The following is a 22,265-nucleotide window of genomic DNA, read 5'->3' as shown; positions in this document are numbered from 1 at the left end:
AAATCTATGATTCTATTATCTCAGATCTTAAGCATAAGTGTCAGCTTGAACATGTCCTTTTCCCTCTCTAGGCCTTCATTTCCAACTTTCAAAAATGAAGGGTTTGGGCTAGAGCAGGGGATTATCATCTGGGATCCATAAACTTCTTTTTAAAATATTTTAATTACTGCATATCAGTACAGTTGTTGTTGTTCAATCATGTCTGATTCTTCATGACCCCATGAAACACAGGTATCCATGGGGTTTTCTTGGCAATAATACTAGATTGGTTTGCCATTTCCTTCTTCATTGAATCCAGTGGATCCTTTTGTTAGGCAATCAGAGATAAAGTGACTTGTCCAAAGTCAAATAGCTAGGAAATGTCTGAGGCTGGATTTGAACTCGTCTTTCTGATGCTAAGCCCAGTGCTTTTAACCATAGGGCCATGGCTGCCTCTGCATCAATAGAATTGGTTCCCTTCATAATTTTGTATATTTTATTTTATGAATTTAAAAGCCTTATACTCAGAAGGGGACCATAGACTTAATCAGACTGTCTGAGAGATCCAGGGCACACAAAAAAGTTAAGGACATGCACGCATACACATGTGATCATCTCTAAGGTCCCTTCCACCTCTAAATCTGTGATCCTATTATCTCACCTAGCTCTCAGCCCCCATATGTGTGTCTTAGACAAGTCCCTTCTTCTATTTTGGTCTAGGTTTCCTCCTCTGGAAAATGAAAATATTGGACTAGATAGTCTCTCACATCCTTTCTGGAACTGGCATATTATCCTACAAAACTATATAAAAATCTGTAGAGAAATAATGGGCAGGAAATTAACTTGAATGCCAAATTCTATAGACTGTCCCTCTGTATGTTGTTCTGGTGCCAAGAAAACCCACTGCATTTTATCCCTTAAGCCTATGCTGGACTTTTCTTCTTCTAATCCACTTCCTAAAGTGTGTTTCTGTAGTTCAGTCATTTCAGGTGTATCTGATTCTTCGTGGCCCCATTGGAAGTTTTCTTGGCAAAGATACTGGAGTGGCTTGCCATTTCCTTCTGTATTGACTTTACAGATAAGAAAACTGAGGCAAATTGGGTAAAGTGACTTATCATGGGTAACACAGCTAGTGTCTGAGGACAGATTTGAACTCAGGTCTTCCTGACTCGAGCCCCAGTACTCTGTATCCTTTGCGTAACTTGGCAGCCTTTAAAATGTTTAGAGGTTGTATTAAAAAAATATATAGTGGGAGCATTGGACTTGACCCAAAGAAGTACAATAGTCGCTTCCCTTGTACTGACTCATTTTAGGGCGACATGGGAATCTCTTCATTCCTCTATTGACTCATTCTCCCTTAAATGAGAATAATCATGTTTACCTAACAGCTCCCTCATAATGCTAGGAGGATGAGTGGGTTCCTTTGGGTAAAAGCTTTGAACTCAGATGAAAGGAGCTACTTAAGTACAAAGGAAGAGGCGGAGTGGTTTAGTTGAATGCTAAATTAAGACTATTTGTAATTGTTCTTTCTCCATGGGACCTTGGCTTCTTGGGCAAGAGATTTAGGGATATGTCATGCCGTTTCAAACACCTGGGATTGGTAAACAAAGCAAGAGCACTGCTTGTGGCAAGACAAAAGACCTACCATGGCTTTCCCAATAGGCCAACAAGTCTTAAACATGGGTCCTAAAGTCTCCCAAATTAGCTATATCTTGTATCCATTGGCCAAAGAGAATTCTGATGTTTGGGAGTCCTGGCTAGAGCTGGGGGGAAAAAAAGATGGCGACTTGAGATTCCTCAATGAACGTAACTCTATGATGGTGTGTGTTCACCTAAAGCCACAATGGCTGGTCTTTTTCAATACATCATAACCCCACAGGGATGGGAATTTCTAAGGAACTTACTGTGATTCAGAAGACACAGAAAGCAATGGTGAACACAAAACAAGTAATTTCTAGGGGAGTATTTCTGGGTCATTCACCCCCTAAAAAGCCATGGTTTCTAGCATAATTGTGACCATAGAGCAAGAAGTCTTGATTCACAGTAGGTGGCAGCAGAAGCTTTAGGGGCTTCTCACTCACTTGCTTATAATGCATGGGCAGTGAGAGCAGGACAATCATGGGAAAGGACCTCGAAAGTGGATTCTGAGAAATAGTCTGCACAAGTCAAATTAAGTGGGCCTCTTTGTTCTGGCAAATAGGGGCAGCTAAGTGGCACAATGGATAGAGCACCAGGACTGGAATTGAAAAGATTTGGATTGAATTCTAACCTCAAACAATTACTAGCTATGTGACCCTGAGCAAGTTACTCAGTCTCTATTTGCCTCAGTTCCTCATCAATAAAACAGGAACACACTGGAGAACGAAATGGCAAACTACTCCATTATCTTTGCCAAGAAAACCCCATAGACATGGACTTTAGTCCATGGGGTCATGTAAAGTCAGATACAACTGAACGACTGACAACAAATTTGTCTGGCCAACTGGCAAAGACTAGTTTATAAAATCACCTAATTTCAGAGCAGGAAGGGACTTTAGAAGCCATGTATTCTCTCTCTCGTACCTCTAAAAGGTTCTCCTCTACAAAATACATGGCAAGTCTTTGCTTAAACATCTCAAGAGGACCCATCACCTCTTGAGGAAATCTATTATATTTTTAAATTACCCCATTTTATAAGGATGATTTTCCTTAAATCAAGTTTAAATTTGCTTCTTAGTAATGGCTACCTATTGCTATTAGTTCTGCCCCATGGAGACAAAAGGAAGTAGTATAATCCTTCTACATGGCAGTCCTTCAGATTCTCTTATCATGCCCTGGATCCCAGGCACAAATAATTTAAGCACAGAACTTAAGAGGTGAAGGAGTCTGCCCTTACTATAGTATATCTGTCATTAGTTCAGTTCACCAAAAGTTCCCAATATTACTCTAATTATCCTGAGTTTGCATTTCTACTGCCCTTACTTGAGACTCCCTCTGCCAGGGTGTTTCTTAAGTAAGTCCTAGGGAAAATATGTTCCCTCTGCTTAATGTGTTACCATTTTTCCACTGCTCATTTTTTACTCTATCCCCTCCTCCCCAGACAGATTTGTGGCACCTGTGTTCTAGTACCCTGTACCAAACAATCACCAGCTTTATGGAAACATCCCACCAATCCCCATATGGCACTTCACAGGTGTGAACAGCAGTTAATAATCAAAGTTAGTGAGGACTAATGTAACTATGCTGTAGAAAAGAAGTTTATTAACAAATAAAAAAAGATTTTTAATTGTATCATAGAAGACACAGAGAGGCAGCAAAAGATAGAAAATATGAGACTGAAAGTAAACGTATGTGAATAAAGCACGGGATAAAGTATCCCGTATTAAGTGAAGGAAATAGAGCTTGGAGAGAAGATTTTAGTCTTTAAAACACAACTCAAATGTGTTTACTCATTCAGACTGATGAGAAGGGTAGTGTCTTAGAGAGCCCACAAGTCAGAAGGGATTAAGATGGTTCTTTTAGTGGTTCATGGATAGACCTCAGGAGATGAAGATTTTTTCCATAGGGCAATGTGTTAGGCGAGTCAGAATTTCAACATCGAGATGATGAGCAGGGACCACAGATTGTTCGCTGGGCACTGGGAAGGCAAGGTTTACAAGGTGTGCAGGCAGCAGGAGGTGGGCAAGGGACACAGGATACGGGGTTAGCACATGGGTTGCAAGGAAGCCTGTAGAGGGAAAAGAGGTTTTAGACATTTCGTTGTAAAACAAAGGGAAAGTTAAAACATTTAGAAATCCTAGACCATCAGAGCTGGAAGAGACCTTAGAGATCAGCTAATTAAATGCCCACGTTTTACAGAGGAGGAACTGACCTGCCTGAGGTTTATAGATAAACAGGAGCAAAGCCAAATTTAGAACCTAAGTATCCTATCTAGAGCCTGAGTAGAAAAACTAAATATGAAAAGAGAGAGACAGAGATAGAGACAAAGAGACAGAAAGAGCAATAGAGAGAGTGAGGGAGAGAGAGGGGGAGGGGAAGAGTGAGATGGAGAAAGGCAGAGACAGAGAGAGCACAACATGGAGACACAGAGAGTCTTGTACATAAATAGTGGCAGAGTAGTACAAAAATAAAATGTGAAGAAAGACAGAGAATCATAAAGAGATAGAGAGAAACAGAGACAGAGAGATGGAGACAGAGAGAGGGAGAGACAGAAAGAGAGAGAGAGAGAGAGAGAGAGAGAGAGAGAGAGAGAGAGAGAGAGAGAGAGATTGACAGTTGGGAGTTAGAAAAATCCAGCCTTGGCAACTAACTCTATCAATTTTCTGAACTGAAACTCGGAGCAGTTCATCAATTTGTCCAAGGCTTCAGAGTGGCTAAACCAGATACCGTTTCCATAAAAACAGAACTTGGATAAATAAGGCAAAAGACTCAAATCTAAACCTGATAGTACCCCATGAGAAGTAAGCAGAGTCTATGTTGGGAATGCTCTATCTCTTTGTCTCAGCTTCCTTACCTATGAGAGGGACATAATACCTGCTCTATCTCCCTAAGTTATTAGAAGCATAAAATTAAGTAATATGTGTATTCTGTGGTTGTCTTCATATTCACCATATAAATGAATATGCCTTCATTTGGGGATGTTCCTTTGAGACACCATACTCTCCCCATAATACTTACTTGCAGTCCTCGCACTCCAGCAGATTTCGGTAGGTGGAGATCTCACACTCCAGCCGGGCTTTGACATCCAGAAGCACCTGGTACTCGTGGTTCTGCCTCTCGAGGTCAGCTCGGATCTCAGCCAGCTGCTCCTCCACATTACTGATCAGATACTGCATCTGGGCCAGCTCAGTGCTGTAACGAGCCTCAGATTCACACAAGGAGTTTTCCAAACAGTCTTTCTGAAATGAGAAAGAACAAATGAGACACCGGCATTTTCAGGCACCATTCCATACACATCATCTGCCTTACTCCCATGAGACAGGTACTATAGGCATGATTTTCCCCAATTTTTCAGATGAGTAAATTAAAACTGACATTGGTTAAATGATTTAATATACAGCAAGTTAATGTGAAAGGCAAGATTTGAACTCATTACTTCATGAGCTCAACTCCAGGACTTAATACACTCTACCACAGACTATATTTTCAATAAGAAAGCAGTGTGATTCAACCAAAATCCAAGAGAGGGAGTAAGGAGTCATTAGTAGAAGCCACCTACTCCCCTACTCTGTTTCTATGGTTATCCCCATATAATCCCAAAACATACCAAGCTCATAGGGCATTTTTCTATTAAACTCAGACCTTCTGTCAGTATCAATTCTAAAACAGAAGAGTGGTAAGGGCTATAAGATATTGCCTCTAATGAATGAACATATATGCTTTGAAGTAATTTTTATTGGCAGGGTGCTATAAGGCATTATTTCAAAGGTTTATGATGGGGGGAAAAAAAGGCAATAGGGGTTAAGTGACTTGCCCGGGGTCCCACAGCTAGGAAGTGTCTGAGGTCAGATTTGAACCTAGGTCTTCCATATTCAGGCTGATGCTCTACCCACAGTGCTACCTAGCTGCCACTCCTAGGGGATTAAAAAGCAGCATTGCTGGGGCAGCTGGGTAGCTCAGTGGAGTGAGAGTCAGGCCTAGAGACGGGAGGTCCTAGGTTCAAACCCGGCTTCAGACACTTCCCAGCTATGTGACCCTGGGCAAGTCACTTGACCCCCATTGCCCACCCTTACCACTCTTCCACCTATGAGACAATACACCGAAGTACAAGGGTAAAAAAAAAAAAGCAGCATTGCTGGAGACAGGTAGGTAGGTGGCTCAGTGGATTGAGAGCCAAGTCTAAAGATGGAAGGTCCTATGCTCAAATCTAGCCTCAGATACTTCCTAGCTGTGTGACCTGGGCAAATCACTTAACCCCCATTGCCTAGCCCTTACCACTCATCTGCCTTAGAATCAATGCACAGTGTTGATTCTAAGATGAAAGGTAAGGGTTAAAAAAAAAAAGGCAATATTGTACAGTGGAAGAAAATAGTGCATTTGCAGTCCAAACTTCAGGGTCCAAGTTTTACCTCTACAAGTTATTATTTGACCCTGGACAAGTCACAACCTTTTGCTCTGAGTTTCCTCAACTGCAAAATGAAAAAGTTAGTCTAGGGCCTCTGAAGTTCCTTTTGGATATAAATTTATGGTCTTGTGAAGGTAACCTTGAAGCGATCTGGTTTCTGATTCCCTGAGCCTTCCTATGAAGATCCAGTGACATCATGGAGGCAAAGTGCTTTGTAGCCTTTGAGATGCTCTATAAATATCAGCCACATAATTCAGGAGGAACAACCCTGAGTCTAAACTCACCTTCCATCATAAACCTTTGAAATAATGCCTTATAGCACCCTGCCAATAAAAATTACTTCAAAGCATATATGTTCATTCATTAGAGGCAACATCTTATAGTGAATGCTTAAAATACTGGACTTGGAAAAGAAAAAACTGAGTTATGGCCTCGGACACTTGCTCAATCTCAGTTTTGTCATCTATAAAATGGGTATTATAACACCTATAGCACATGAGAATGAAATGGAATGGAAGAGGCATTTATTAAGCACATGTTTTGTGCCAGGCACTGTGCAAAGTCCTTTGCAAATATCTAATTTGAGTCTCACAACAACCCTGAGAGTTGCTATTATGATCCCCATTTTACAATTGAGGAAACAGATTAAATGAAGGGTCCAGGGTCATCTAGCCAAGAAGTATCTAAGGTGATTGACTCCACGACTCCATGCCCAGCACTCTATCCTCTGCTTCCAACTAGCTGCCAATCAAATGAGCTAATGAATGCAAAGTTCTTTGCAAACCTTAATTTCTTCTATGTCAGTAATTGCAGAGAAATGTAATTCCTTGAGGACAAACCTGGTTTCCTTCCTTTCTTTTCTTGTGTGCCTATTCCTTGCAGGCACTTAATAAAGACCTTGTTTGTACATATTTTGTTCATTATCTCCCTCATTAAATCGAAAGCTTCTGGAGGGCTTGTTATTGTTCTTTGGTTGTTTCAGTCATATCTGACTCTTCATGAGCCCATTTGGAGTTTTCTTGGCAGAGATAATTGAGCCATTGTTCTTTTTCCTTCTACAACTCATTTTACAGATGAGATAATGGAGGCAAACTGGGTTAAGTGACTTACCCAGGGTCACACAGCTAGTAGGTGTCTGAGGCCAGATTTGAACTCCGATCCTCCTGACTCTAGGCCATGTACTCTATCCGCTCTGTCCATTGCACCATCTAGATGCCCCTCTGTGAGGTCAGGGGCTGTCTTTTGCTTCTTTTCTATATCCCTTGCACATATCACACTGTCCAGTACATAACTGACTGATTGAATTAGATACCTTCTACAGACATTTTTTGAGAACATTATTCTATAAGAGGTGGAGAAGAGATTTGAAATGCTTGTCCCTTTTAAAATTAGGAAATTTAAAATAAAAAGAAAAAACAGAAAATAAAACAAAACAAAACAAAACAAAATAAAATAAGGGAATTATTCGGTGCAAGACAGCTGGTAGGGAAAATATACTGAATCTACTACATAAGACTTAGAGGGAAAAACCTACCAGTTTGTGCTGGGCCTGCAGCTCAACCTCCAGGGCATTCACAGAGCGTTTTAGTTCCAGGATCTCTGATTGGCAGCACTGAAGCTCCTCTGAGCAGGACATCTCCTGCAGACTGATGCCCTCACTCTGAAAAAGTCAAAACACAAGGACGGAGTCCATGGCAAGCGCCCTCAGGAAGCTGGTGGCCACCCCCCAACCTTGAGCCCCACTGCCCTCACCTGGGCGAGGAACCACTGCTCCACATCGTTGCGGTTGGTCTCCACCATGGCCTCATACTGGCACCTCATCTCACCCAGCACCCGGTTAAGGTCCACAGGTGGGGCTGAGTCCAGCTCGATGTGGAGCTTGTCTCCCAGCTGGCACTGTAGGTTGTGGACCTCCTGGAGAGGCAGAACAGAATGCCCAGTTTAAGAAAAGTCATTCTCCTTGCGGTAGTCTCCCCTGCCTCCTGAGGGCAGGATGGAAGAGAAATAAATTTCCCTAAGACTCAAGAGTTTTTACTGAGCATCAATGATAGGAAGAACATAACTCAGAGAATTTTAGAAGGTATCAAAAAGAGTTTGTGACCAGCAATGAACTTCCTCAGGAGCAGAGGGGAATCTTTTGATCTGGAACCCTGACAGCTGCCTCCCACCCCAGACTACAGAAACAGCCTCCCATCCAGTGCCAGGATTTGGCTAGGAACTGGGCAGGGGACCCAACTTCCAGTTACAGACATCAGCTACGCAACGTCATTAACTAGCTCTGGCAAAACTTGGCACTAAATGAAACAGCTTCTTTACTGCTTCATGGGAACAGTGTTTACATCCAAGGAGTAAGCAGTAAAAGACAAGAAGGCAGTAATCAGAGGATCCAGAAAAGAACACCAAAGGGCTCAAGCATCTGCTCAGCTCCTCGCGGACCATTCTTTTTGGATCAAGTGATCAGACATCCCAGCATGATTTTGTAATGTTACAGAGTGGCTTGGTAATAAACATTTTTTAAAATTCTTATCTTCTGTCTTAGTATCAATTCTAAGACAGAAGAGTGGCAAGGGCTGTGCAATCAGGGTTAAGTGGCACAACCAGAAAGTGTGTGAGTCCAGATTTGAACCCAGATCCTCCCAACTCTGGATCTGGCATTCTATCTAGCTGCCCCAGTAATATTAGTTATTAAAGATGACACTAACGACTGCTTGATCACATGGGTCGATGGGGACATGATTGGGGATGCAGACTCTAAAGGATCACCCTGGTGCAAATATCAATAATATAGAAATAGGTCTGGATCAATGACACATGTAAAGCCCAGTGGAATTGCTTGTAGGCTATGGGAGGGGGGGGTGAGAGGAGGGGAGACAAATTTTCATAATCAATTTAAAAAACTTTTTTAAATGACACGAAAAGATAGCGTGGCATTGGTTGAAGTCAAGATGAACTTCTCTGTGCCTTGCGCTGCTGCTAGCTCTCTCTGACTATTAAGTTAAAGAGTTGATGCTGATCAGTATGGCTGGAAAGAACATCCATACTGGGATTTCTCTACTGAGAAAAATCACAAGTCCAGATAAAAAAAGAAATCATCACAATACAGAGTCTATACAAGTAATGTATGTCCCAGGATATGCTCTGAGGCATTGTCTCCCACCTCCCTTGGGTCCCTCTTATCAGTGATAACAGCTGATAATAATAATAATAATAATAATAATAATAATAATAATAGCTAACATTTATGTGCCAGTCACTGTGCTAAGTGCTCTATAATTATTATATCATTTGGCCTGACTACCTGTAGAATATAACTTAAAGGAGCAGCTCTCTCCCAGGGCATTGTGAGGATAAAAAGTGTTTTGCAAACTGTAAAGTATTAATATAATGCTATGAGGTATTCTATAAGGTACTTCAGATTTATATTCTAGGATTATATTATATAGTATATATAATAAAATATATTATTTATATATAATATTATGACACATAATATTATAATAATATAAAATATATATTATTTAACCTTCATTGATTATTCTAAAAAGGAAGAAAGCCTGGATTTTCCCACCCCAATAGAATGGAGAGCTGCAGCTGTCTCAGGGCCCAGGTTCTGTGTGTGCTCTCTACCTGCTCATGGTTCTTCTTGAAGCACAGCAATTCCTCCTTTAGGGACTCCAGCTGGGCCTCCAGGTCACATTTAGCCAGAGTGAGGTCGTCCAGGTTCCTGCGCAGGCTTCCAATATCAGCCTCTACCAGCTGACGGAGAGACCGCTCTGTCTCATACCTTTCAACAGTGGAAAACAGGAGTTCACAGTACATATATTCAGAGAATGGCAGACGTGGCCCTGGGGAGTCCACCTTCCTGTCATGCCATCATTGGTTTTCTCCATTTAAGCTTTATATATAAGCTTTATATTATATTTATAATAATATAGTATAAATTATAATATAATATTTATAATAATATAAGCTTTATATATTTATAATATAATAAATATTATTTATTTATTATGAATTTTTTTTACTTAAGACATTGACATGTCTTAAAGTTTCCAGGAATTCTTTGAGTATCTGAACCCTCAGTACATACCACACCTCAGTACATACATGGGCCAAAAGAGCCCCAGTCTATGATGAGACTTGATGTAGTTTAGAATAGGAGTTCTTGGGGCAGCTACATGGCTCAGTGGATTGAGAGCCAGGCCCAGTTCAAATCTGGCCTCAGACACTTCCTAGCTGTGTGACCCTGGGCAAGTCACTTAACCCCCATTGCCTAGCACTTACCACTCTTCCACCTTGGAACAAATACCCAGCATTGATTCTAAGATGGAAGTTAAGGGTTTAGGGCAAAAAGAGTTCTTAGGTATCTGGGGTAAACAGACACCCCATAGGTCCATTGATGGATTACAGATGGTTTATCAAGTTGGATAGGGGAAAGATCACATCTTTTTATTAACTTCTAAATAAAATTTAATATTTTTTCTATTATGAATGTAGGTAACAAAGCATAGTAATAATTAGGTTTTATATATGCGTCTCAAAAAAGCCAAGAACCCCTGATTTAGAGGAAAAAACAATGATCATTGCTAAGAAACTGAATTTTATTCCCAGCTCTACTACTCACTGCCTCCATGACCTAGAACAAGTCAATTAATTCTCTGAGCCTCAGTTCCTTCCTCATTGGTCCTTTCCAGTCCTAGATTCCATGATTCCTTTTGGGAATCAGAACTCGACTGTACAAGTCATAAAGATCATGCATTCAGAGCTAGAAGGAAACTTAGAGGTTCCCAAAATCAACTCCTTCATTTTATATATGAGGAAATTGAATCCCCAGAGAGGTCAAATGCTCTTCCCAAGGTCATACAAAAAATAAGAGACAAAGACAAGATTCAAACCCAAGGACCTGTGCTTCCAAATCCAACACTCTGTTATACCACATCGAAAAGAAAATTACTTTCTTTAGCTCTAGAAAGAGAGATTTACCTGGGAGGTAAAAGAGGAGCAATACTAATCCCAAGCCAGGGAGTGAGAGGATATCAAAGCCAGAAGGAAACTCAAAGGTTCCCTAGTCCAACCCCTTTGTGGGAGCACTGAGGCCCTAAAAGACAAACGACTTGCAGAGGTCTTACCATGAAATGATAGTCCAAACAAGACTAGATCCCAGGTCTCCTCACTGCAGCATTCTGTCCACTCCCCAATATTGGCCCTTTGTGTGGCTTTCATCAGGTTGTTCAACCCACTTAATTTGCCACGTGAAAGATAGGGAGATTAATTTCTGCCACTTCAGTTATCATTAATGTGACTTTTGAAATTATTGGTCAACTCAAAGGAAGCAGCTTTGACACAGAGGGAAGAAATGAGAGATGAAAAACTAGAGTTCTAGTCACAATCCTTCCTACTAAATAATTACACATCATTAAAGAGTTTCTGGGCCTCTGTTTCCTTCACTGTAAAATGAGGAGGGACAGGGAACAGTCTTTAAGGTTCTACCAGCTCTGACATTCTTGGACTACTTCCCAGCCCCTTGGGTTGGTGTGTTATTTTGTCTCTTGTTGTAAAAGTTGGGTTATATTCCTGACATTGGCCAAGGGGGCCAGAGAAAAACAATGAATTCTCCTGACTCTCCTCTCCCTCTTCCAGCCCAACTCACTTGGTTCTGAAGTCATCAGCAGCCAACTTGGCATTGTCAATCTGCACCACCAGCCTGGTGTTTTCAGACTTGGTACATAGGATCTGCAGAAGGAGAAGTGACACTGTTGGTCTTGTGTTGTGTCCAGGTCTCAGGTATGAAGCATTCATGTTTTCCTAAGTGTCCTATGCAGTTCAGTAACATAATCTTGCCCATATTTGATTCAATTCAATTTTGTAAAAATTGAATTGAATTCAAAGTTAATTTACCTTTTCCTGGCTCAAAGTAAATGCTCACTCAGTGTTTGTTGACTGACCAACTCCCTCATTAGAATGCAAAGAGGAATTGCATCCTTCTTTATATTCACTTAGTACAATGTCTAGCACATGATAGGCAATTAATAAGTACTTGTCGGTTAGCTGATTAATCAATTTCCAAATCCAAGACAATATACCCTCTTCCAAAATCTTCCATGGCTCCCCATTGCTTACCAAATAATATCCAATTGGTTCACCAACATACATTTATCAGACTCTATCTATTCACCAAGTACTAGGCTAGGAAACAGGGCTATGAATACAAATGACATCTTTTTTAAGGAATAATTCTATGGAATGAGTTGGGAAAAAATAAAAGTAAGGGACCAGGTATAATAGACTATAATGGAATATCATGCAATGGGTTGCATTTCTGAAGTAAAAAAAGAAAGCTTCTGCATTCTTATTCACTAAGCTCACTAAAAATCTGCTCTTGCCCTCTCCAGTTTAAAAGAGATGTCCATTTTGTACTTACTTTTTTTGCCTATCCTGAGGTTAAGTAAAATAGCCTTCTGAAATTGAGCTAATGATACATGAATTCTGAGGAGATGGGATGTCCTAGAGGTCAATGGAAATGAATTAGCATAACCTATGTGTCCTCTAAAGATCAATAGATGGAAAACCCTCTTGTCCAAACTGTACCCAAGCAGAAACCCCCTCAGCAAAATATCCAAAAAGTGATCAGTCAGTTTCTACTTGAAGACATCTAGTGGCAGGGAACTCACTGCTGCCTGAGGTGGTTCTTTCCACTTTGGGAAATCAGTCTCTCAATACAGCTAAAATCCACTTGTCTGCAATTTCCAGGTCTCTGACTTTAATTTCTTGAGTCAAATCTTGTACTCCTTTCATGACATAAGCAATTTCTAAAGAAAACTTCAAAAAGTAAGATTCATTCATATCTGACCTAAGAATCTAGGATTCCAGGTAAGCATTTTCTATTTTATGTAGAAAAATCTTCTGCCTCAAATAAATTTATGCCTTAGTCATATTTTTTCACACTACATCAGAAACCTTGAAAACCAAAAGTGCCCCACAAATATTACCTTCTGCTGAAACTCCTCCATGGTCCTGAAGTAGGACTGGTAATCTGGGCACACAAAGGACTCATGGCATTTACTCCATTCTTGAATCTTGGTCTCCAGCTCTGCATTCTCTAGCTCCAACTGACGCACCTTCTCCAGGTAGTTGGCCAGGCGGTCATTCAGAAACTGCATGGTCTCCTTCTCGTGAGCATTCAAGAAGCCTTCGCCATAATTTCCACAGTTCCCAATGTTGGCAGGGATGTTTAGGGTCCCAGGTAAGGGGCAGGCTGACTGGCAGCTGTTTGGCAGACAGAGGCTGGGTTGGCCCAGAGTAGTTGTTCCAACCCGGACTCGATTGTTATGAGCCATAGTTGCAGAAAAGCACATGGAGGCAGCTTGAGGTTCCAAAAACCTCCCACTCCTGATGGAGCCTGAATAGCCAGATGTTCTACAGAAGTTGGCAGCCATGGCAGCTGGAAAGAGGTATAGGGTTGGTTCTAGGTTGTACTCACTCAAAATTGAACAGTTTCTTTTTCTCTAAACCTATATATACATATTTATACCCCTGGCAAGTGGGTGTTGGTACAAGAAATTAGCATTCCACTCAGTGTTTATGTTGATTATTATACAATCTCCTGATTGACTAATCACTGACTAGTGATTTGGTTCCCTATAAAGAGTTAATTAGATCATAAAAGATTTTGTCTAACAAAACTCCTTACATGGAGTCCTCACATGGCCCTAGAATACATGCAAAAACTTCATTCTTCAAAGACGTATAAACTCAACATCACAAATTCAGTGGTTTTGAATTACTCCTTGACCTTCCATTCAAGTATGTGAGAGGCAAAGAGTCATGCCATCCCAACCAATGGGCATCATAAAACTGCCTAGTCTCTACTTCCAATCCTTTTCCTGCTCCGGGGAATTCATTTGAATAAGCACTTTGATCCCTGAAAAGTCTAAAAAATTAGAAGAGTCTAAAATATGTAGCAATGATACTGTTGTCCAAGCTTGGAGTCGGAAGGAAAAATCATACCTATCCTCTTCCTCATCCAATGGCCCTCTATGGAAGGTCACATACAGGTCATTCAAAGATAGGTTCCCAGACTCAAAAAAAGTTCCCTTTGGAGCAACCTTGGACAATAGGATCATAGAATTTAAAGCTGAAGGGAACCAGAGAGAGCATCAAATCTAAACTTTTTACTCTCGTAAAGAGGGGAAACTGAGGCCTAGAGAAAAAAAAGGGACTTATCCAAGATCATAAGACCAAGATGAGAACTTTGGTCTCCAAAACAATCCTATCATCCTCTCCAAGAGGAAAGGAACTGGATGGATCTGTTGAGAAGTACTAGAGAAAGCATTCAGCTAGAGTTAGGGGGGAACTAAATTCTAATTAACATTTGGCAAGTCAATCTTGAAAATCATTGTCTGAAAGAAAATGGACAGTGGGGTGGAAGTGAGGCAGGCAGAGAGGAATAAACAAATGTATTTTAAAATATAGTTCCATATTGTCAGGGGGAAAAAAATGTGTTCTCATCTACCAGAACTGTGTAAGTTGGCTATGGTCAACAGTGATTAATATTTTATGATGTCTTTTCTCAAAGCTTCCCATCTCTTCTCTCAGCTTCTCCACTTGTTACCTATATCCCTATCTGCCCCCCCTCTCAGGATTGTGTCCTCTCCAAACTTTTTTTAGTGAAGACACAAATTTGGACTTTGATGTCCCTTCTTTTGACAGACTCTCTTGCACCTTTGAAAAAATGTATCTCCTTTGATAGTCCATTAATAAAGAGACTCATGCCCAAAATTTAAATTTCCTTCATCTTCAGACATACTCAGAGCATCCAAAAGCTTTATTGCTTTGCTCTGGCCCATAACAAACATATGCCAGCAGACTATTTCTCTACAAACCCCAGGAAAGTATAATTAACCATCCAGCTTCTTTGTTATGCTAAATAAGAATTATCTTTGTCTCTGTTCACAGGATGAATACCTTGACCCTTGGCTTTGAGGTAAACAGCACATCCAAACTGAAGTATTCCTGATGTGATGAATGAGGATTCAGAGGAAATGAACAGACAAACAGAGCTGCCTCCTTTCTAGGGGTCTCTGTCCACTTCCTTCCGCCTTCCTCCACCAACCTTGGACCATCAACGGGGTTGAGTACAATTCAACAAACCTTTTTTATATGTCTATGAGGTGCAAACCCTCTGTCCTGAGGCAGATGACCAGGAACTGCCCTGGCACATGGGATAGGAATGAATACTGAACTTGGGATTTCAGTGGTATAAGGAATTCCCAGGTGAGCAAATTCTCTCTACCAGTGTAGTTTGGCATCAGTTCTTCAACTTCAAGTCTTAGAGAATTGCCTAGAGCAGTGATGGGCAAACTTTTTAAAGAGGGGGCCAAAGGAAAGAAAATGCTCATCTATCTGTTTCTAAGGCAACTCTTTCAAAGTTTCATTGTATTGTATCCTACTCATTGTATTCGTCAGATTAGGAATAGTGTTGCAGGGCTGGATAGAACATTTCAAGGGGCTGCATCTGGCCCACTGGCCATACTTTGCCCATCACTGGCCTAGAGCATTGAGAACTAAAGTGATTTACCCAGAGTCATTCATTCAATCAATTAGTCAAGAGGCATTTATTAAACCTTCATTATGCATCTGGCATTGTGCTAGGGGGTCACATAAGCAATATGTGTTTGAGACAGCACTTGAACCCAGATGTCCCTAGATTCAAAGCCAGTTTTCTCTATACTATGCCATATTATCTCTCACTTAACATATAGTAGGCACTTAATAATTCTTTGTTGATTGATTGTGAGCCACATATTTTCTATGAGAAGAATGGGTGCTCTTCCCTATGAGAATCTCTTTTGTGTTTACAAAAGTTATTGGCAGCTGAGGCAAGGTTTTTTTTGTTTTGTTTTGTTTTGTTTTTAAACCCTTACCTTCTATCCTATCAATCTAAGGGAAAGGAGCAGTAAGCAACAGGCCACTGGAGTTAAATGACTTGCTTAGAGTCACCCAGCTAGGAAATATCTGAGGTCAAAGTTGAACTCAGGCCCTCCCAACTTCAGACCTAGCACTCTATCCACTGTACTATATAGCTGCCTCTTGAGGCAAGGTTCAGCAGCAGTATTGATCCTTTCAGATAAGCTATTTTGACCAACTGGCAGACATTTACTAAGCATTGATCACATATAAAACACTGGCTAAGCCTTGTAAAGATATATAAGACACAATTCTAGTCCTCAAGATGCTTAGGATCTAATTGGGGAGACGAGATGTGGACACAAAAAGGTAACTAACAAAATTAGTGATAAAAACAGTAAATTATTTATCTTATTTTTAGAGCCACTTTTTTTCTTTTGTTCTTATATCATGTTCATTTTTTTCTTATTTTTTTATTCTTATATCATGTTCATTTCTGAATATATTCATCACCTAATCAAGTCATTCCTTATAGCAAAGATTTAAAGAGAAAGAAGGAAGAAAAACATTCAGAAAAACCAGGCAACATATCAAGTATGTCAGATAGCTTGTATGCTATTCCACAAGGAAAGACTTCCACCTTTGTAAAGAAAAGAGCAAGCTTCATCTTCTCAACTCTTCTCTTCTCTTCTCTTGATCTTTATAATTACGCAACGTTTAGTTTCAGGGGTTTTGTCCTTTACATTTTCACTTCTGCTGTCATTCTGCCTATTGTTTTCCTAGTTCTTCACTCACCTTCTATCTGTTCTCATGCTTCTCTCATTTCCTTAAATTAGTCATCTCTAATGGTAATAATTCATTGTACTGATGTGCCATCATTTGTTTAGCCATTCCCCAACCAATGCATAGTTATTCTTTTTGTATTGCTTTCTATCTACAAAGAAAATGTTGTTACTAGTTAGATTTTGGTGTATGTGGAACTCTTCTTTCTATCTTTGACCTCTTTGGGGCATATACCTAATAATGGGAATTCTGGGACATAGGGTATGGACTTCTTAATCCCTTTCATAACATAATTATACATTTCTTTGTAGAATGGTTGGACCAATTCACAGACCCATAGCAATGTGTGATTATTTCCTAACATCTTCTTCAAAACCAACAATTTCCATCTCAGACAGTAGGCCTGAGTTAAAGAAATTCAGAGAAGGAAGAGATCACCATGGGTCAGAGTGATGAGGGTGACTTCATGAAAAAAGTGCAACTTCAGTTGGGTTTTGAAAGATGGGTAAATACAATACATGATGTGAAGGAGGATATTCTAGGTAGGGAAACTAGGTAAACAAGGTTCATAAATAAGAATAGAAAGTGATGTTTCGGGAAAAGAGTGAGTAGTATAATCATTTGACTGATGAGATTCATGAGAGAAGGATTGTGGATGTCAGGTGGAAAGTTTATTTGCCAGTTCAGGGGAGAACTAAGTGGCTCAATGAAGAGAGCACCAGGCCTGGAGTTGGGAGTACCTGGGTCCAAATCTAGGCTCAGACATTTCATAGCTGTGTGATCCTGGGCAACCCCAAATTGCCTGGCCCTAGTCTTAGAGTTCTTCTGTCTTAGAGTTGTTACTAGGACAAAAAGTGTTTAAAAAGAAAAAAAAGAAAGCCTACTTGGGATCGATTTGTAAATCCTTAATTGACAGACTATGGAATGTGAATATTTGTCCTATAAACAATGGGATATGCATGAAGATTTTTTAGCAGAGAAGTGACTCAATCAAAGAAATCTTTCAAAAAGATTACATCAATACCTAGGCATGGTGGAACATACTCATGAGTGGGGGTGATGGATTACTTAAATCTAGTAGTTCTGAGCTTCAGTAAGGCTAAAGTCTATAGGGTATCCTCACTAATTCTGACACCAGTTTAGCAAGCCTCCAAAAGCAGAGGACCAGTCACCAAACTACTTAAGAAGAGGTGAATCAGCTCAAGTTGGAAAAATGAAAAGGGTTAAAGTTTCCAAGTAAAATAGTATTGGTAAAAGGTCCGTGAGTAATAACTGCCCCTCTGTCCTGGTAAAAATAGGGAGATCCATTCCAAATATATGTATATTTGATAGTATAGGAGGAATTGGTGGGATTGAAAACTAGAAATAGGGAGACCAAAGAAGATGTTATTGCAGAAATGACACAAAAATTGGGAAAATAATTAGCCCACTGGATGACAAAGTCAGGATCCCAAAAGTACTTCACAGGCTAGAGCAGTGATGTCAAACCTTTTAGAGGGGTGGATGATGTCCTCAGGCCTGCATGGAGAGGAGGAAGGGAGCAGCCCTGACCCACATACCTTGGCTTTCTAAAAACGAACTCTAGTGAAATCTGTGTTGGGGCGATGGTGGGCATGCCCAGAGAGAGGGCTCTGAGTGCCCCCTCTGGCACACATGCCATAGGTTCACTGCCACAGGTAAAACATTAGACTGAATATAATGAGATGAAATTCTGTAAGAATAAATGTAAAATCTTACACTTGACTGATAAAAATAATAGATCAATTAAGGATGGTACAGATGAACTGCAGAATATTCCCAGTGGTATTCTATATATAAAAAGTAGCTTAAGTGACATCATAAAGGAAATGTGTAATTGGGAAAGGAGTTGGGAATGTCATGTGGCAAGAGCAAAGGAAGAACAAAGGATGGACAGTCAGAACATGGCCCTGAAATATAAAAAGACTGAGAAGGTATTGATGGAGGCTCCTTCTGTAAAGGTTCTATGGGAGGACATCAACAAGAGGTATTTAAAATGAGATGTCATGGATGGATTAAAATCTGTAACAGTATTTCTAAACTATTCCCTACTCAGTGCTTCCCTATTTTCCTTTTAGGAGCTTAATAACTATTAAGAGTATAAAGTTGGGGGCAGCTGGGTAGCTCAGTGGATTGAGAGTCAGGCCTAGAGACGGGAGGTCCTAGGTTCAAATCCGGCCTCAGACACTTCCCAGCTGTGTGACCCTGGGAAAGTCACTTGACCCCCATTGCCTAGCCCTTACCACTCTTCTGCCTTGGGGCCAATACATAGTAATGACTCCAAGATGGAAGGTAGGGGTTTAATTAAAAAAAAAATAAATAAATAAGTATTTTTTAAAAGAGTATAAAGTGGACCCAAGACCAGAAAGTTGAGGGGCAGCTGGGTAGTTCAGTGGATTGAGAGTCAGGCCTAGAGACGGGAGGTCCTAGGTTCAAATCTGGCCTCAGACACTTCCCAGCTCTGTGACCTTGGCCAAGTCACTTGACCCCTGTTGCCCACCCTTACCACTCTTCCACCTAGGAGCCAATACAAGGAAGTTAAGGGTTTTAAAAAAATTAAAAAATAAAAAAAAAGACCAGAAAGTTTGAAAACTGCTGGTACAATCAATAGAGAGACAGCTTCCTCAGAATCATCCAAACTAGGGTTGAAGCCCTACTTCTTATGACTAGCTGTGTGACCTTGACCAAGCTCCCTTATCTCTTAGTGTCCTAGGCACCGATTTAAAACTATAAAGTACAAAAGAGGTATCAATCTGCATCAATGGAATAAGTTTTCACCATAGGAGTTCTCAGCAATGATAACATCAGATGTATAATCCAAAAAATGTTTATTCCAAGTTTAATGCTTTTTGCTGCTGTACCATGCTGCTTCTGCAAATGATAAGAGATTATTTGACTTACCTGTGAATTTTTTCACATTTCTGCCATTAAAACTACTCACCAAGGGCAGCTAGGTGGCTCAGTGGACAAAAATAGAGGTCTGGAGATGGGAGGTCCTGGTTTGATCCTGGGCAAGTCATTCGGCCCTAGTTGCCTAGTCCCTACACTCTTCTGCCTTGGAATCAATACCTAGTATTGATTCTAAGACAGAAGATAAGGATTTAAAAGGAAAAAAAATACTATTCTCCAAGTAGCAGAGAGTAAACTCTAGTTGCTAAGCTTTAGAGACCATTCTTTAATGAAGTAAAACGGCTTTTGATTGGCAAGGATTAAAATGGATTTAGACTTACTCAGAATAATATAGGATGAGACAGAAGAATCTGGGTTCAAATCTGGCCTCATACACATCCTAGCTACGTGACCCTTGGCAAGTCACTTATCCCCCAGTGGCGTAATCTTTAGGGCTTTTCTGCCTCAGAACTTCTACTTAGTATCCATACTAAGAAGGAAAAGGTGTTGCTTTTTTTAAAAACTGCATTCCTGAGCTGAAATGACAGCATCCCAGTAACACAGGAGTCTAAGCTTCCAGAACAAACTGTTCCCTCCTTTGGTAGCAGGCCGCCTTGGGTGCAAGTCAGACCCCTGCTCCAGAAACGAGTAGGGATCCGTCAGCCCCACGATAACATCTGCAGCTATTAATGCACCGGCACTTCTGGGTCAGTGCCAGAGATGCAAACACAGGAGTCACTGGAAATGATCCTCCTTAGACAAAGGAATCAGACCAAGAGGGAAGTAGGCCAAAGCCCTGGGGAGTCTCTCGCTCTGTGATTTGGGGCTCCCTTTTCCAAGAGAGGTGATTTCATCTTCATGTCTCAGTGAAAAGTCTTCAGTCTTCAGAAAAAGAGTTAACTGGGGAGGCCAACCTAGGAAAGGCAGTTCCCAACAAGATCTCGGCTTTGCTTGGGCTACATAACCGTATTTTGCTGTTGGATAAAATGTCACAGCCAGTGCCAGAAAACCCTGTATAGGCATGTGAAAGAATTCAGTCTTCCTGATACTGTTGTTTCTCTCCCTTGGGTCTACAAGCTCTGGCAAGGAAATGTGGGGGATCTTCATAAGAAGAGAGAAAACATAGTATAGTGGTTACAGTGGCAAGCTAGGACTCAGGAAGATCTGGGTTCAAATTCTACCTCTGATACTTGCTAATTGAGTGGCCAGGGAAATTTTCACAAGCTTTGAAACAGGGGTCATGATACTTCTAGCAATTACCTTACAGAAGCATCTTAAAGAACATTTATTTTATTTTATTTTTCCATGGTTCCATGATTCATGCTGTCTCCCTCCCCTCTTTAATCCCCCCTCCCGGAGTTGACTAGCAACTCCACTGGGTTATACATATATCATCACTCAAATCCTATTTCTATATTATTCATTTTTGTAATGGAATAATCTTTTAAAACCAAAACCCAAATCATATACCCAGATAAAAAGTGATAAAGCATATATTTTCTTCTGGATTTCTACTCCCATAGTTTTTAAAGAACATTTATTAATGATTCATATTAGTAGAGCAGAAGTTAGCACACTTTTTCAGGGAAAGAGCCCTCTTTTTAAAACATAGTGGCACTGATTTTTCCAACTGAGTTATTATTGCATTTTTTCCTTCTGTATTATTTCCTTTCTTGGTGCAGTGGATAGAGCACTGGGCTTGGAGTCAGGAAGATTCATCTTCCCAAGTTCAAATCCTGCCTCAGACACTTGGTAGCTGTATAACTCTGGACAAATCACTTAACCTTGTATGCCTTAGTTTCCTCATATGTAAAATGAATCAGAGAAGGAAATGGCAAACCATTCTAGTATCTCTGCCAAGAAAACCCCAAATAGGGTAACAAAGAGACAGAAACAACTGAAACAAGCAAACAACAACCCAAGTTTTCACAGAGCTTTACAAAAAATGAGAATTTTATATCTAGGAACATTTGCTGCACCATGGCATGGTGGATAGAAAGTTGGTCTCAGAGCCAAAAAAACTAGGTTCAAGACCTGGCTCTGACATATGCTATTTTAAGTCGTTTCACCCTAAGTCATTTAGTTTTCTAGGTAACACCTATGAAAGACTCTTAAGGTGCAAAAAATTACTAAAAGGAGTTGCTTTGCTCACAGTGGACTCTTTATACCAACAAAATCACAGGTCTAGTACTTTTACAAATATTATACTCACAATAACTGATATAGGGAGGGGAAATGTTTTATCCCCAATTTACAGCTAAGAAAAACTGATCCTTAGAGCATTTAAATGATTTGTCTGCAGTAAGTGTTGAACCTGAGAATCAAACCCAGATTCTGAGAGCTGAGTCATTTGCATCCAGGGAAACTCAAAGTACAATGGTACTTAGTGGTACAATGGACAGAATGCCAGAGCTAGAGTTCAAGTCTGGCCTCAGATACTTACTATGTGACCCCAGACAAGTCACTTAACCTTGTTTGCCTCAGTTTCCTCATCTGTAAATGACAAATCATTCCCATATCTTTGCCAAATGGGGTCAAGAAGAATCAGACATGACTGAAATAATTCAACAAAAACAACAAAAGACATTTGATGTCACCTAGGGACTTCAGTACCCACGGGACACTCAGCCTTGACCCCTCTATCAAA

The 22,265-nt window shown here is 40.4% G+C and overlaps 1 protein-coding gene across 1 annotated transcript; it reads right to left on the bottom strand.

Annotated features, from left to right (window-relative positions):
* Positions 1 to 3,549: 3,549 nt before the first annotated feature.
* Positions 3,550 to 13,458, bottom strand: LOC123246152 (keratin, type I cuticular Ha8-like). The gene is made up of 7 exons (XM_044675092.1): positions 13,012 to 13,458; positions 11,673 to 11,755; positions 9,650 to 9,806; positions 7,775 to 7,936; positions 7,557 to 7,682; positions 4,636 to 4,856; positions 3,550 to 3,685 (listed from the first exon to the last, which is right to left on the bottom strand). Exons 1-7 carry the CDS (start codon positions 13,456 to 13,458, stop codon positions 3,550 to 3,552), a joined length of 1,332 nt encoding a protein of 443 aa, XP_044531027.1.
* Positions 13,459 to 22,265: the final 8,807 nt, after the last annotated feature.

This window comes from Gracilinanus agilis, chromosome 4 (genome assembly GCF_016433145.1).
Source record: "Gracilinanus agilis isolate LMUSP501 chromosome 4, AgileGrace, whole genome shotgun sequence".
Taxonomy (NCBI): Eukaryota; Metazoa; Chordata; class Mammalia; order Didelphimorphia; family Didelphidae; genus Gracilinanus; species Gracilinanus agilis.
Note: the sequence above shows the minus strand (reverse complement) of the source record. Positions and strands in the feature narration are given on the sequence as shown.

What these genes read in the sequence shown, in the direction of transcription:
- LOC123246152 (XM_044675092.1), bottom strand. Translation starts at nt 13,458, where the DNA reads ATGGCTGCCAACTTCTGTAGAACATCTGGCTATTCAGGCTCCATCAGG. An exon ending in TGGAGGAGTTTCAGCAGAAG is followed by an intron (nt 11,756 to 13,011) that starts GTAATATTTGTG and finishes CTCCTTCTGCAG; the next exon opens with ATCCTATGTACCAAGTCTGA. An exon ending in TCAAGAAGAACCATGAGCAG is followed by an intron (nt 7,937 to 9,649) that starts GTAGAGAGCACA and finishes CTGCCTCTCCAG; the next exon opens with GAGGTCCACAACCTACAGTG.